This window comes from Myotis lucifugus, unplaced genomic scaffold (assembly GCF_000147115.1).
Source record: "Myotis lucifugus unplaced genomic scaffold, Myoluc2.0 scaffold_98, whole genome shotgun sequence".
Lineage (NCBI taxonomy): Eukaryota > Metazoa > Chordata > Mammalia > Chiroptera > Vespertilionidae > Myotis > Myotis lucifugus.
In genome coordinates, this window is record NW_005871146.1 from 574428 (window position 1) to 586470 (window position 12043).

A 12043-nucleotide genomic window follows, 5' to 3' on the forward strand; every position below is an offset into this window, starting at 1 on the left:
GCTCAGCGGCCGGGCGCAGCGAGCCGAGTCGGGGCGGGCTCGGTGCCGGGCGCGGCGACTTTGCGGGCGGCTGCCGTACTCCGCTTCTTCGGGAGCCCCGAGGACTGAAACTTTTGTGGGAGGCGCCCACCGGTGCGCACCTCCCGAGAGCGCAGCGGCCGGGGGAGAGGGGAGCGGCCCGGCCCCGCGGCGTGGGAGCGAGCTGCGTCTGGAGAGGCGAGGAGGAGAGCTGTTCGAGCCGCCGCCAGGACCCACGCGCAGCAACCTCCGCCGCCAGCCGACAGGCTCCCGGGACTGTGGCGGGGGCGCGCCGGCCCCTCGCCCGCGTCCTGGACGGCTGCGTGAGCCGGGAGGACTGACCGCATGTCCCGCGGCGGGGACCGTGGTGCACCCCGAGGTTCTGCCGGGGCTACGTGGCCGGAGCCATGCGGACCGAGTTCGGAGCTGAGCAAACGGAGCGCGGCCGGTCACTGCACTTGCTGACCGGAGTCCTGGGCGCACTGCCCGCCTTCGTAGCCCCTTCTCGCCGCCCGAGAGGGGAATAAAGGAAGGGAGACGCTCCCGACTCCTGAGCGGTTTCCCGAGATTCAAACCCCGCGGCAGCGTCCCGGCTCGGGGTCCACAGCGGCTTTCCCAGCGGTAATCGGACTGGAGGGATCGTCCCCTCGGGGATGCCCGGGGAGGGTCCTCTCGCGGGCGAAGGCTCCAGGGGATGCGGGACGACAGCGCCGGGGGCCTTCTGAGTCCGCACCCGAAGCGTTCCGGCGGCGCAGACCCACGCTCCAGGCTGCCCCTTCCGGACCGGGCCGCCCGGCAGAAGGAGGGCATGGCTTAGGCGCCTCCTGGGTCAGCAGCCCGGCGTCGTTGGCTCCCGGGACGTCGCGGCAGAGGGCGGTGGGCACTCACTGAGAAGAGTGACGAGATCCCGGCCCGAGCACCCCTGGGACTGGGTCTCGGGGGCCACGACTTCCTGAAGACCGCGCTGCGCTCCCTGGAGACGCGCGGCCCGCGCCCAGGGTGCCATGTGGGGCGGACGCCGCCCGTCGGCCGCCGCCTCCCGGGTCCCCGCTTCACTCCTGCAGCTGCTGCTGGCCGCGCTGCTGGCGGCGGGGGCGCGGGCCAGCGGCGAGTACTGCCACGGCTGGCTGGACGCTCAGGGCGTCTGGCACGTCGGCTTCCAGTGCCCTGAGCGCTTCGACGGCGGCGACGCCACCATCTGCTGTGGCAGCTGCGCGTTGCGCTACTGCTGCTCCAGCGCCGAGGCGCGCCTCGACCAGGGCGGCTGCGACAACGACCGCCAGCAGGGCGCCGGCGAGCCTGGCCGGTCGGACAAAGACGGCTCAGACGGCTCGGCAGGTAGGGGTGGGTGCGGGGAGGAGCAGGGCCGTGCTCGAGCGGGAGGAAAGGTTGGCTTCGCCCGGACTGCATGGACCTGGGACCTGAAGAAGGGGGAACGGAACTAGGAGCACTGAGATTTCAGAAAAGGGTCTTGGACCAGGAGGTGGTGCCAGCATGCTGGGCCAGCCAATATAGTGTGAGAAATGGGGCACCAATTCACCGTCCTGGGACTCAGTTTCCCCATTTGTTAGCTAAAAGGTGATTTGGGTTGGATTTTCCCCAGAAAACGACACGTCTAAGGCAGGGTGGGCCAACGACAGCTTCATGGTCCTCCAGTCCAAGGAAGGGCCTCTGGGCCCCCTTCCCTGCCGCCTGTCCCCAGAGGTCTAACTTGTAGGAAGGGTTACCATCTTGGGAGTCCCAGAGGAAGCCGGGAGGGATGGCGGGGGCACTTCTGTGAAGACTCCTCAGGAGGAAGGCAGCTGCTCAGGGCTTCCCGGGGGTGACACCCTGTACCAGACCCTGGAGACTCTAATCCTCTCTAACATGCTGCGGCCTCTCTCCCCTGTCAGGCCCTGGCCTCTGGTTTCTGGACAGTTGTCACCATGCTGGACTTGCTAGGTGTGACATTAGAGCCGTACTCAATCTTGCTCTTTGTGACTTTGATTTAAAAAAAAAATTATGTATTTTTTCAAATTGCCAAAGCTAGAGTTGGAAAAATAAACAAGTCCGTGTAAGAATTTGATAGGTTCCACTTCCTCTTCACAAACCTCCCAGATGGCCTCCCTCCAGGGTCCATTCAGTATGTGTGTTTGAGAGGGAGGATTTAGGTTGGTGTAGGGGTAGCGGTCAGATGGCAAGCATGGCACCACGAGGGTGTCTCTTTTCTCTGCAGCTGGTTGTATTAAGGACAGGACTGTTCACCAGCACAAGGGCCCAGGCTTTGAGTCACCTGAGCTTGGTACTAGTGGCATCTGTGTGGACAGAGCTGTCTCCCCCTGGGAAGAGGCAGCTCGTTTCGTGCTGGTCCCTTTGCAGTCAAGCATTTTATTAGCAAGCCACTCCTGTTGTTCTGCTTCATTGAATCTGAAGAGAGGAGAACTGAGGGTAATTCCAGAAAAGGTGCCATCTTAAAACACAAGCTCAGCCTTGCAGGGTGTGTGGCCCTGGAATAAAGCCTTGAGAAATGAGCCAAAGACGGAACTGCTACTTCCGTGTGTCAGCCAAGTTGGGCTCCTTAACGGTCTCTAAAAAGTTAGGTTAGCTTTGGACAGATCAGTAGGCAGCAGACTTCTCATGACACCCTGTGATGTGCATGGGTGTCTTCTTTACCCTACTTTTAAGTCCTTATTTCCTGAAAATTCTGTTCCTCTTGCTTCTCTTCTGCAATCAAGAAGGACAACAGGCCTAATTAAGCAGCGCTGGGGGCTTTGAGGGGCACAGCATTCTTTACCCCAGTGTAGCTATTTACACTTCCAATTAAAAATTCTGGAAAGAGAACAGTTATTTCTCCCCAAAATTCATTATGTGGACTTAGGTTGCTTTCAGCTAGTTTTTGCTATAATGTTTGGGGTTTTTCTTACTATTATTGCTTTCTTTTTAAAAAACATCCTCACCCAAGAATATTTTCCCATTGATTTTAGGGAGAGTGGAAGGAAGAGGGAAAGACAGAGAGAAACATCAATGTGAGAGAAATACATCGATTGGTTGCCTCCTGCCTGCACCCTGACCAGGGCCCGGGCTGGGGAGGAGCCTGCAACCGAGATACGTGCCCTTGATTGGAATCGAACCCCGGACCCTTCGGTCTGCAGGCTGACACTCTATCCACTGAGCCAAACCAGCTAGGGTTCTTTTATTATTTCTTTACTTCTTGATGACACAGTTAGGACTGGTATCTTAGTTTAGAGAATGAAATATTTATAGCATGCGGATGGAGAAGCACCCATCCCCTGCTCTAGTGTGCTGTAAGTGACTGTGATTAGAACAGTCAGAAAGCCAGCTGTGCTGTAAACTGTAGCAAATATTTCTACCTGCTAAAGAAACACTATGTATAAATATAGTATTTACCCTGTTCAGAGTTGATGATTAAGGAAATCAAATGTCAGCTTTGGTTAAATACTTATAAAGTATGTTTTGCTTGTAAGGCGTTATTTCTCCATGACTTCATGTGCTACTATATTCTAAAAGCACTGACTCCAGGGGACAGTCAAAGGGTACCTCAGAGGTGTGGGAGAACTGGGCTCCCTCCTGAGGTTCTGCCTGTACCCCTGAGCTGGCCCTGCTTTGCCAAGACCAGCAAGACCTAGTCCCTGTCCTCCTGTGTTTTCTAACCAAATAGTTAAAGACACGGGCAGGAACACACAAAAAAGTATCTTCTCAGTAACCTCAGGTGGGATTCTACAGAAGTGGCTCCCAGGCATCTGGCGGCCCCGCCCTCCTGATTCTCTGCCCCCGTCAGTGGGTGTATCTTACCCAGCTGCGGGAAGCCCCATGCTGCTCTCCCCGTGGCCCCCACAAGAGTTTTTAAAGTAAAATAATGGAAAAATACAGCTCGCTACCAATTTCACTAAAGTTAGTATTTTTTATCTTTTACGGTTTTATTTTTCAGAATAAACCTCACTTGCTAAATATGGCGCCCATTGCTTTATGCTCTGCAGGCTTTCCCTGTAGTTCCTCACACAGAATCCAGTGTCGGAATTCCAGGGTCAGCCGGGGTGCTTCCTAGCTCGCTGTGGGCAGCTCTCCTTCCTGGAACAAATACCTTGTTGCCCCCAACGTTTGTTCTCCTCGGTACCTTGTTCCATGCTGCCTGAAATAACTTCCCTGCACACAAGTCACTAACCCTTTCCACCATCCAGTGACCCATGCTAGGTCCCCTCTAACCGCCCCCTCGCGCCCCCTCCCCTCCCAATCTCAGCTAGATAAGCATGTGGAGTTTTTCTTACCCTTCTTTGACTTCTGTGCTTTACAGACTCCTTTTGGAATGGTCATGGCTAGAGTCTGACCTACGTTTTTTATTTATTTGCCTCTGGAAATAAAACTTGCTAAATAAAATATGGTAAAAAGAGTTTGCAAGGAATACACATAACTTGCTGGGGGAAGAAAGCTTTTTAAATAATTTCAACTCGTTTCTATACAGATCTTACAACTCTCTGGCAAGTATGGGCAGTTCAGTTATTGTAGGGATTTTAGAACAGTCTTAAAACATGAAACACATGTCTTCAGTGAATTGGATGTTTGCCTCAGTCAGTGCAGTTGGTGAATCTAGCTGTAAATATTAAAAATTTTGCTTTAGGGGGGCTGACCTGCCATGCCTGTCCGGCCTTCCCACCTTTCCTGAGACTGAGTAAAGGACAGTGCATATGGTGGGCTGCTAATGGGCACACAAACCAGCCCACCCTGGTCCTGCAGTTAAGTGTCACTGCCACTCCTTTCCGATCTCCACTGCCAAGCACACTGATTTTTACTGCATATTTATAGTGAATCATAATGTTATGTTTTTGCCCTCCAGTCCCCATCTACGTGCCATTCCTCATCGTTGGGTCCGTGTTTGTCGCCTTCATCATCTTGGGGTCACTCGTGGCTGCCTGTTGCTGCAGATGTCTCCGTCCTAAGCAGGAGCCCCAGCAGAGCCGGGCCCCTGGGGGGAACCGCTTGATGGAGACCATCCCCATGATCCCCAGTGCCAGCACTTCCCGAGGGTCGTCCTCCCGCCAATCCAGCACAGCTGCCAGCTCCAGCTCCAGTGCCAACTCCGGAGCCCGAGCGCCCCCAACAAGGTCACAGACCAACTGTTGCTTGCCTGAGGGGACCATGAACAACGTGTATGTCAACATGCCCACGAACTTCTCTGTGCTGAACTGTCAGCAGGCCACCCAAATTGTGCCCCATCAGGGGCAGTATCTGCATCCCCCATATGTGGGATACACGGTGCAGCACGACTCGGTGCCCATGACTCCTGTGCCACCTTTCATGGACGGCCTGCAGACGGGTTACAGGCAGATTCAGGCCCCCTTCCCTCACACTAACAGTGAACAGAAGATGTACCCAGCTGTGACCGTGTGACTCAAGGTGCCAAGTGGGTTCCACTACGAGACTGAGGAAAACGGAAGCTATAGACTTGGCAAGGATTCTCAAAGTGGCAGTCCATGCATGCTGGGGATGTTCATGGCACAATTCATTTGGATGGTTTCATTGGCCCCCAAACTGTGAAAACATCTCACTGAATTAGCTTTTGCGGATGTTTTATCCCAGTGCATGATTGATTTATGATGGAAAAGGACATCACCTGGAGATGCTGTGTTGTTACTGATGGTTGTATGACAAATGCTCGAGCCCTTAAGTGCCCTTGAGGTATGGCTGTCAAAAGAATTTTGTAAACAGATGATTAAGGGTGTTTATTATATTGTTATTATTATTATTGTTTCTTTTGTTTTTTTACTGTACCCAGTCAGAATACCTGTTCCTTGCCTTTTACCTGGGTAAGTCTTTTATAAGCATCCAAGGTTTAGGGGAAGATATTAAGAACACAATTATTATCAAAGGAAATACAATTTGAACTCCATGAGATTAGTCATCGATCTCAGTATTTCATAGGCATTCTTTCTTTCATTGTAAAAAGATATATAAATTGTCTATTTTTGTCTATTTTGTGCTTTCTTACTTTGTGTAGAGATCTTATTACAAAGTGATTTTCTACATTAAAAAGAGACTGAAAGAAATTGTATAGTTACTTAACTAATGACATTTCAAAATTCTGGGGTTTTAATCTTGAAGTGGTGGATAGTGTAATAAAGCCATTCATCCCCTTCTTGATTGTATCTTCTAATTTTCCAACTTTACAGTGACATCTGAGAAGTAATTAGATTTTTTTATGTTGAAATTATAATCTATCACCTGCTACTTCTACAAATTACGTATGGCTTGGCATTTCTTTCTATTTGGTTTCTAGATCCCCATGTCTGTATAGGACCGAGTGCAGGTAATTACGATTTTATAAATGGAGATTATCATTTCTGCCTAGAACTGATAAAACATTTCTTGTTTCCCCTATAAATTTCAAAGAAATGCTTTATAAAGGTTGAGTATAGCTTCTCAGCCATAATCCAAGATTTTGGATGAAATTTAAACCACAATATAATTTACTTTGCAAATCATAAGGCTTTTTATACTCTCATTATCAAAATGGCTCATTTTCCAGGCAATAGGGACTATTAAATCAAGAGAAAAGCTTTTCAAAGAGATATTGCCTTTCTTTCCCCACAAAGTTCTTGTTTTTCTCTCCTAGTCCTCAGCAAGCACTATATTCATTACCAGTGTTCTGAATTATGAGATTCAAGTGAATTTGTGTATTGTTTACTTATAAGAGGTAAGTTTAAGTATGTGCAAGTAAATTTCCAACTGCTAGCAAAACCAAGATTTGTAATTAAACAAACCATTATAATGTTGGTCTTTTACACATTTATGCCAATATCTATTATCTTTCATCTACCTTACCTATCATCTATCTATCTACCTACCTATCTTTCTATCTATCTAACATCTATCTCATGACTGAATAATGTAAAACCACTGTTGGCAATTGGTATCTGCAAAGATACTCAATCAAACATTTTTAAAAACCAAAGGCAGGGGAAAATAATTTTACTTAATAAATATTTTATGGTATGAATTCCTATAGGAGTTGTTGTTTTTTTCATTTTCATTCTACTTTCTAATTTTAGATGGTCTATTAAACCTGTTAATAGAATAAAATTGCTTAAAATTATATGTATTGCTTTCTAGAACCAAGAGACTACCTTTAAAAGTAATCAATATCTGAGAAGTTTATATGTAAATTCTATGAGTCAGTGATATTATTTTACATATTCTATGGTAAATGTTGACAACACAAAAGAGATAGTTCTTTTGAGATCATATTATCAAGTTACCTTGTTTTTGATGGTGGATTCTGACGATCTAAGGAAGTAAAATTCCTAGAAGATTGGAGGTGAAAGGGACCTTAGAGATCACCAGCTTAGGGATTGGCAAACTTTTTTCAGTAAAGAGCTAGAGAGTAAATATTTTAGGATTTGCAGGTCATACAGTCTCGAACAATTCCAGAGCTCAGCCGCTGCAGTACAAAAACAGCCATAATCCAATGAGCATGGCTGGGGTTCAGTAAAACCTTATTGTTGGACACTGAAAATTGGATTCTATAACATTTTCACATCACAAAGTATTCTATTTCTATTTTTTTCCATTTCAAAATGTAAAAATTATTCTAAACTCCAGGGCTCTAAAAAGCAGGCAGTAGGCCCAATTTGTTATCCAGCCATAGTTCACTAATCCCTGGTCTAGTCCATTCTTCCCCAATGCAAGTGTCCCTCAGCCTTTTCAAAATATAGGGTTAAGGGTGCTTATGTAAGAGAGTGCTTGCTTCTCTTGTATAAGACTGTTCAACCTTTCCTCCTTTTCTATGTGGTAATTAAATATCACAATAAAAGCAAAAGCACACTTTAATAAATGACACGAGTTTTTCACTTGGTCCTACTTTCCAAAATATTATTCTATCTAATAAAGATGGAATATGCAAATTGACCATCACTTTGTAACAAAGATGGAGGTGCCCGCAGCCAATAAGGAGGGAATATGTAAATGCAAAAAAGATGGCGGCAGCTGCCCGGAGTGAAGGTGGGAGGCAGTGGCCAGAGCGAAGGCTCGTGTTCTGGGTGCCAGAGGGAAACTGGTGCTGGCAGCCAGGGGAAGCAAGGCCTATTCTTGCACAAATCTTTGTGCATCGGGCCTCTGGTATATATATATATAACATCATTGGATGCACACTTGGACCTTCTCAATTTTGGTAAAAACTGGAGTAATTTAGTTGCCAAAGTAAAACATTTCAAATACCTGGTTTAAGTATAGCTTCCTTATTGTCAAGAAATCAGAACCTATATGGTGTAATTTACACTCAGGACAAATATTTTAAAGTCTTGGGGGACAAAAGGGGAGCAGCTACAGTTGGGAAAATAGTTTCCTGCTGCATGTCTTCTTCTGTATCTAAACCTTTCTCATTGGTTCATGATGATTCCAGGGGAATTCTATATCCCTGTGTGTAGGAGAGAAAAACGTTTTGATTTCGAGGAAGAAGAAATTAACCAGCACTTTATGTCCATTTAAGAGCCCGGAAACATGCACCTCCTATAAGTCCTGCTGTAGTCGGAAAAGCTAGAATTTAACAATAACATCAACATCCAAAGCAATGAGAAGACCATTAAGACACATGCATTTGAATTTAGCATATTTGCTTTACAAAACTCACTTTCCACTTCTGAATACTTTCCTAGTTGCTTGATGAACGACATGTTTCATCTATTAAATTTACCTTGGGCTAGTTTTAAAAAATAGCACAATTTTATTTCACGAATTTGATGATTAATATTTTCTCATTGTTTTATTGCCAATTAGGATTTAAGCAAGCTTCCTTCAGAAGCATTTCCTGGGGAAACCAGGAAGGTTCAAACGAAGTTGGTAAGGACAGGGCAGCCGTTCACAAATGGACCAGACATGGGAGAGGAGTTTAAATGGTGCTTAAAGCTGGGATCTGAAAAAGCTTGGATTAATTCGTTCTCTTCTCAGTTTGGTCCCTACTTGGTAATAGAACTCTCGTTTAGTCCCTTTTCTCTCAGAGACTTTGTCTCTGTTTCCTGCAAATTCACAGTTGTCTTTTGCTTATAGTTTCCATCTCCCTCCCATACACAATCCTCCATGGTTCATTAAAGTGGTTTAAATTAATGAACACACTTGTTTTTAGTTGCTTAAGCTTCCCAAATGCTTAAAAGGAATAAGCTGGTTTCTTGTTCATGGGCTTTAGGATGGAGACTTCTCATTAACATAGCCTGGTCTTCCTCCAGTCAGTCAGAATGTGTAATTAAAATGTGTAATGCATATTTACGCCCTGTCCATGCAGACCTGCACTCCTGAGATGTGCATGAGGAGCTGGTCAGCGTCGGGGGTGGGCAGACTGACCCTGGAACGCCAGCAGCTCAGGCACCTGTGGGGCACACTGGACTTGATAAGTTCCTGCTAAGTAAATATGTAGCAAGTAAATATGTAGCAGCACTAATGGCTAAGTGAACTTTCTAGGACTTTAAAAAAATGTGATTACTTCCCCAATGTTGCTTAGGAGAAAAATCAAAGGGTCCGAGGAAGCTGTGTAATCTTGAGTGGAGGAAGCGCAACTCAGAGTGGCTTTAAAAACCCAGGGAAGTTCCTGGGAGCCCAGAAGTGGGTCTGGACCTGGCCACTGGGGAAGGCTCACCCTTTGTGATCCACTTCCAGGGCCCTATTCATTTTTCCAAAGAGCAGCCTAAATGTTACAAGGAGGAATAAATCATGCATATAAATGAGAACACCATTCCTCATCACTCAACCTTAATCCTCCTTTTCTTCTCCTGGCCTAAATGGTAGTCTCAAGGACATTTCCATCCTGCACTGTCTCTTTCTTATTTTAAGAGCCAGAAATCAGCCATTTTCATTCAGCCCATTCATTCCAAAACACTTGTAGAAAATTTCTTTGACTTCTAATTTTTTTAAAATGTAAAGCATGAATTGTGAGCCAAGTGCCTTTAAGGGATTGAGTAAATAAAAGATGACAAAAGTGAGAAATTATTAATTCCTCCCCCCCCAAAAAAAATTATAGCAATACACTAGGTAAATATGTTTTAGTGCATTGATTTGCACTTGCTTTTCTTCTAGATAGACTGATTTATCAGTGACAAATGGAAAAGTAAAACCTGGGACAGTTACTCCTGTTAAGTATTTTTGAATATTAATTATAACCCCGTTGCACCATGACAGAATCGCTTTGAGATAAATACAAAGATTATGCAGAGAGTTGGCTGAAAGGGTCATTTTGGTTTTCACACTTAAGTTTTCGGAATGCCTTCAACATATTCAAAATTGAAGGACCTTGACTCAAATCAAGAACAAGAAATTTAAAATTAATGCTTTTAAAACAACTTTTAAATGAGAGACAATAAAAGGAGTAAAAATTTTATGATGGCAGCCTTAAGATTGATTTTAAATATAAAACATGTATCTTAATTTCAACCATCTCGAAGTGTAGGTCTTTTCATTTAGAAAAATCATGGGTTACACAGACATGATTTACTCGGTAGACATATCAGCTGTGGAAGACTGAATGCCATCTGCAACATGTATATAAAATTACCACACGTGTGTATACATATGTGTACAGAATGATCACAGGAAAATTTGAAACAGAAAAAACTTATTACATGAGGCTATCTCATCCAAGACTCTGCTCTCAATTCTTAACTGTTTTTAAAAAAATTGGAGTTTGTTTGCAGTGCTCAGCTTCCCTTGTAATTGGTTCTATAGGATTTCCTCTGAAGTTGGATGGACTCAGGTTAGAACCCATTTCTACCACTTTAGGGTGTGGCCTTCACCGTGCTTTCATGTCTCTGACTTCAGTGTGTTCTCTGTCAAAAGGATTAGTTTGGGGACAAAGGATATGCATAGCACAGTACTAGTGGCATCTAATAAGGTTTTATAATACACATATAACTTAACTTTTCAGATATTTTTAACCTGCCCAATATAGAGAAATGCATAATTTATATTGACAAAATATGTCAAACATATATAGCTCTTTATAGCAGAACTAGCTTTGGAGTGTTTTCTTATTTTTATTTCAATAACTAATCAGTTTCACCTGGATTTGCCTGAATTTCTTATGTTTTAAGTTTGCTTAAGAGACATGAGCAGAACTGGCCTTCTCTGACCCTTGAATCAACACCACTCTTTGTAATGCCCTACGTAGTCTGTCTTGTTTCTTGGTACCATTGCTTTGTAAAATCACAGGATGTCTCTCCTCTTTGTATCTCTACTAGGTTTGGCTATTCCTACTGGGTCTTCCTAGTCTGCCACTTGGCACCTCGCTGAACCAACTGGAGTCCAGCAAGGAACACAGACTGAGTTACTTTATTTTAATTTTCTATTGAGTTGTAACCTACATAAAGTAAAGCACACAGATCTTAAATGAACAGCTAGATACACTATCACCCTGATGAAGAGAAAGAAAGAATCCTGTTGATAGCTTTCTTCAAAGACAAGTGCTCTTCTGATCTCTGTCATCAGAGATGAGCTTTGCCTGGTTTTGAACTTCATATCAATGGAATCACACAGTATATACTCTTTTGTGTCTGGCTTCTTTCATTCAATGTTATGACTAATGTAAAATGAAGCAGGAGTTTGTTGCTTTTCATTGTTGTGTAGTATTCCATTATATGAATGTACTAGAAGCCCGGTGCACAAAAATTTGTGCACTCCGGGGGGAGGGGGGTCCCTCAGCCCGGCCTGTGCCCTCTCGTAGTCTGGGAACCCTCGGGAAATAACGACCTGCTGGCTTAGGCCTGCTCCCGGGTGGCAGAGGGCAGGCCCAATCCCTAGGTGCAGCCCCTGGTCGGGCTCAGAGCAGGGCCGATTGGGGAGTTGGGGCACCGCCCCCTGTCATGCACAGAGCAGGGCGGATCGGGAGGTTGTGATGCCACCCTCAGTCACGCTCAGGGTAGGGCCGATTGGGGAGTTGGGGCACTGCCCCCTGTCACGCACAGAGCAGGGCCAATCAGGGGGTTGGGGCGCTGCCCCCTGTCATGCACAGAACAGGGCGGATCGGGAGGTTGCGATGCCACCCTCAGTCACG

General features: G+C 45.9%; 1 protein-coding gene across 1 annotated transcript; it reads left to right on the plus strand.

The window, feature by feature from the left end:
• Positions 1-294: 294 nt before the first annotated feature.
• SHISA2 (shisa family member 2) lies at positions 295-6987 on the plus strand. The gene is made up of 2 exons (XM_006092106.3): positions 295-1356; positions 4850-6987. Exons 1-2 carry the CDS (start codon positions 1023-1025, stop codon positions 5401-5403), a joined length of 888 nt encoding a protein of 295 aa, XP_006092168.1. The 5' UTR covers positions 295-1022; the 3' UTR covers positions 5404-6987.
• The last annotated feature ends 5056 nt before the right edge of the window (positions 6988-12043 follow it).

Coding starts and splice junctions, on each gene's coding strand:
- SHISA2 (XM_006092106.3), top strand. CDS start 1,023: ATGTGGGGCGGACGCCGCCCGTCGGCCGCCGCCTCCCGGGTCCCCGCT. Junction 1,357..4,849: donor CGGCTCAGACGGCTCGGCAG/GTAGGGGTGGGT, acceptor TTTGCCCTCCAG/TCCCCATCTACGTGCCATTC.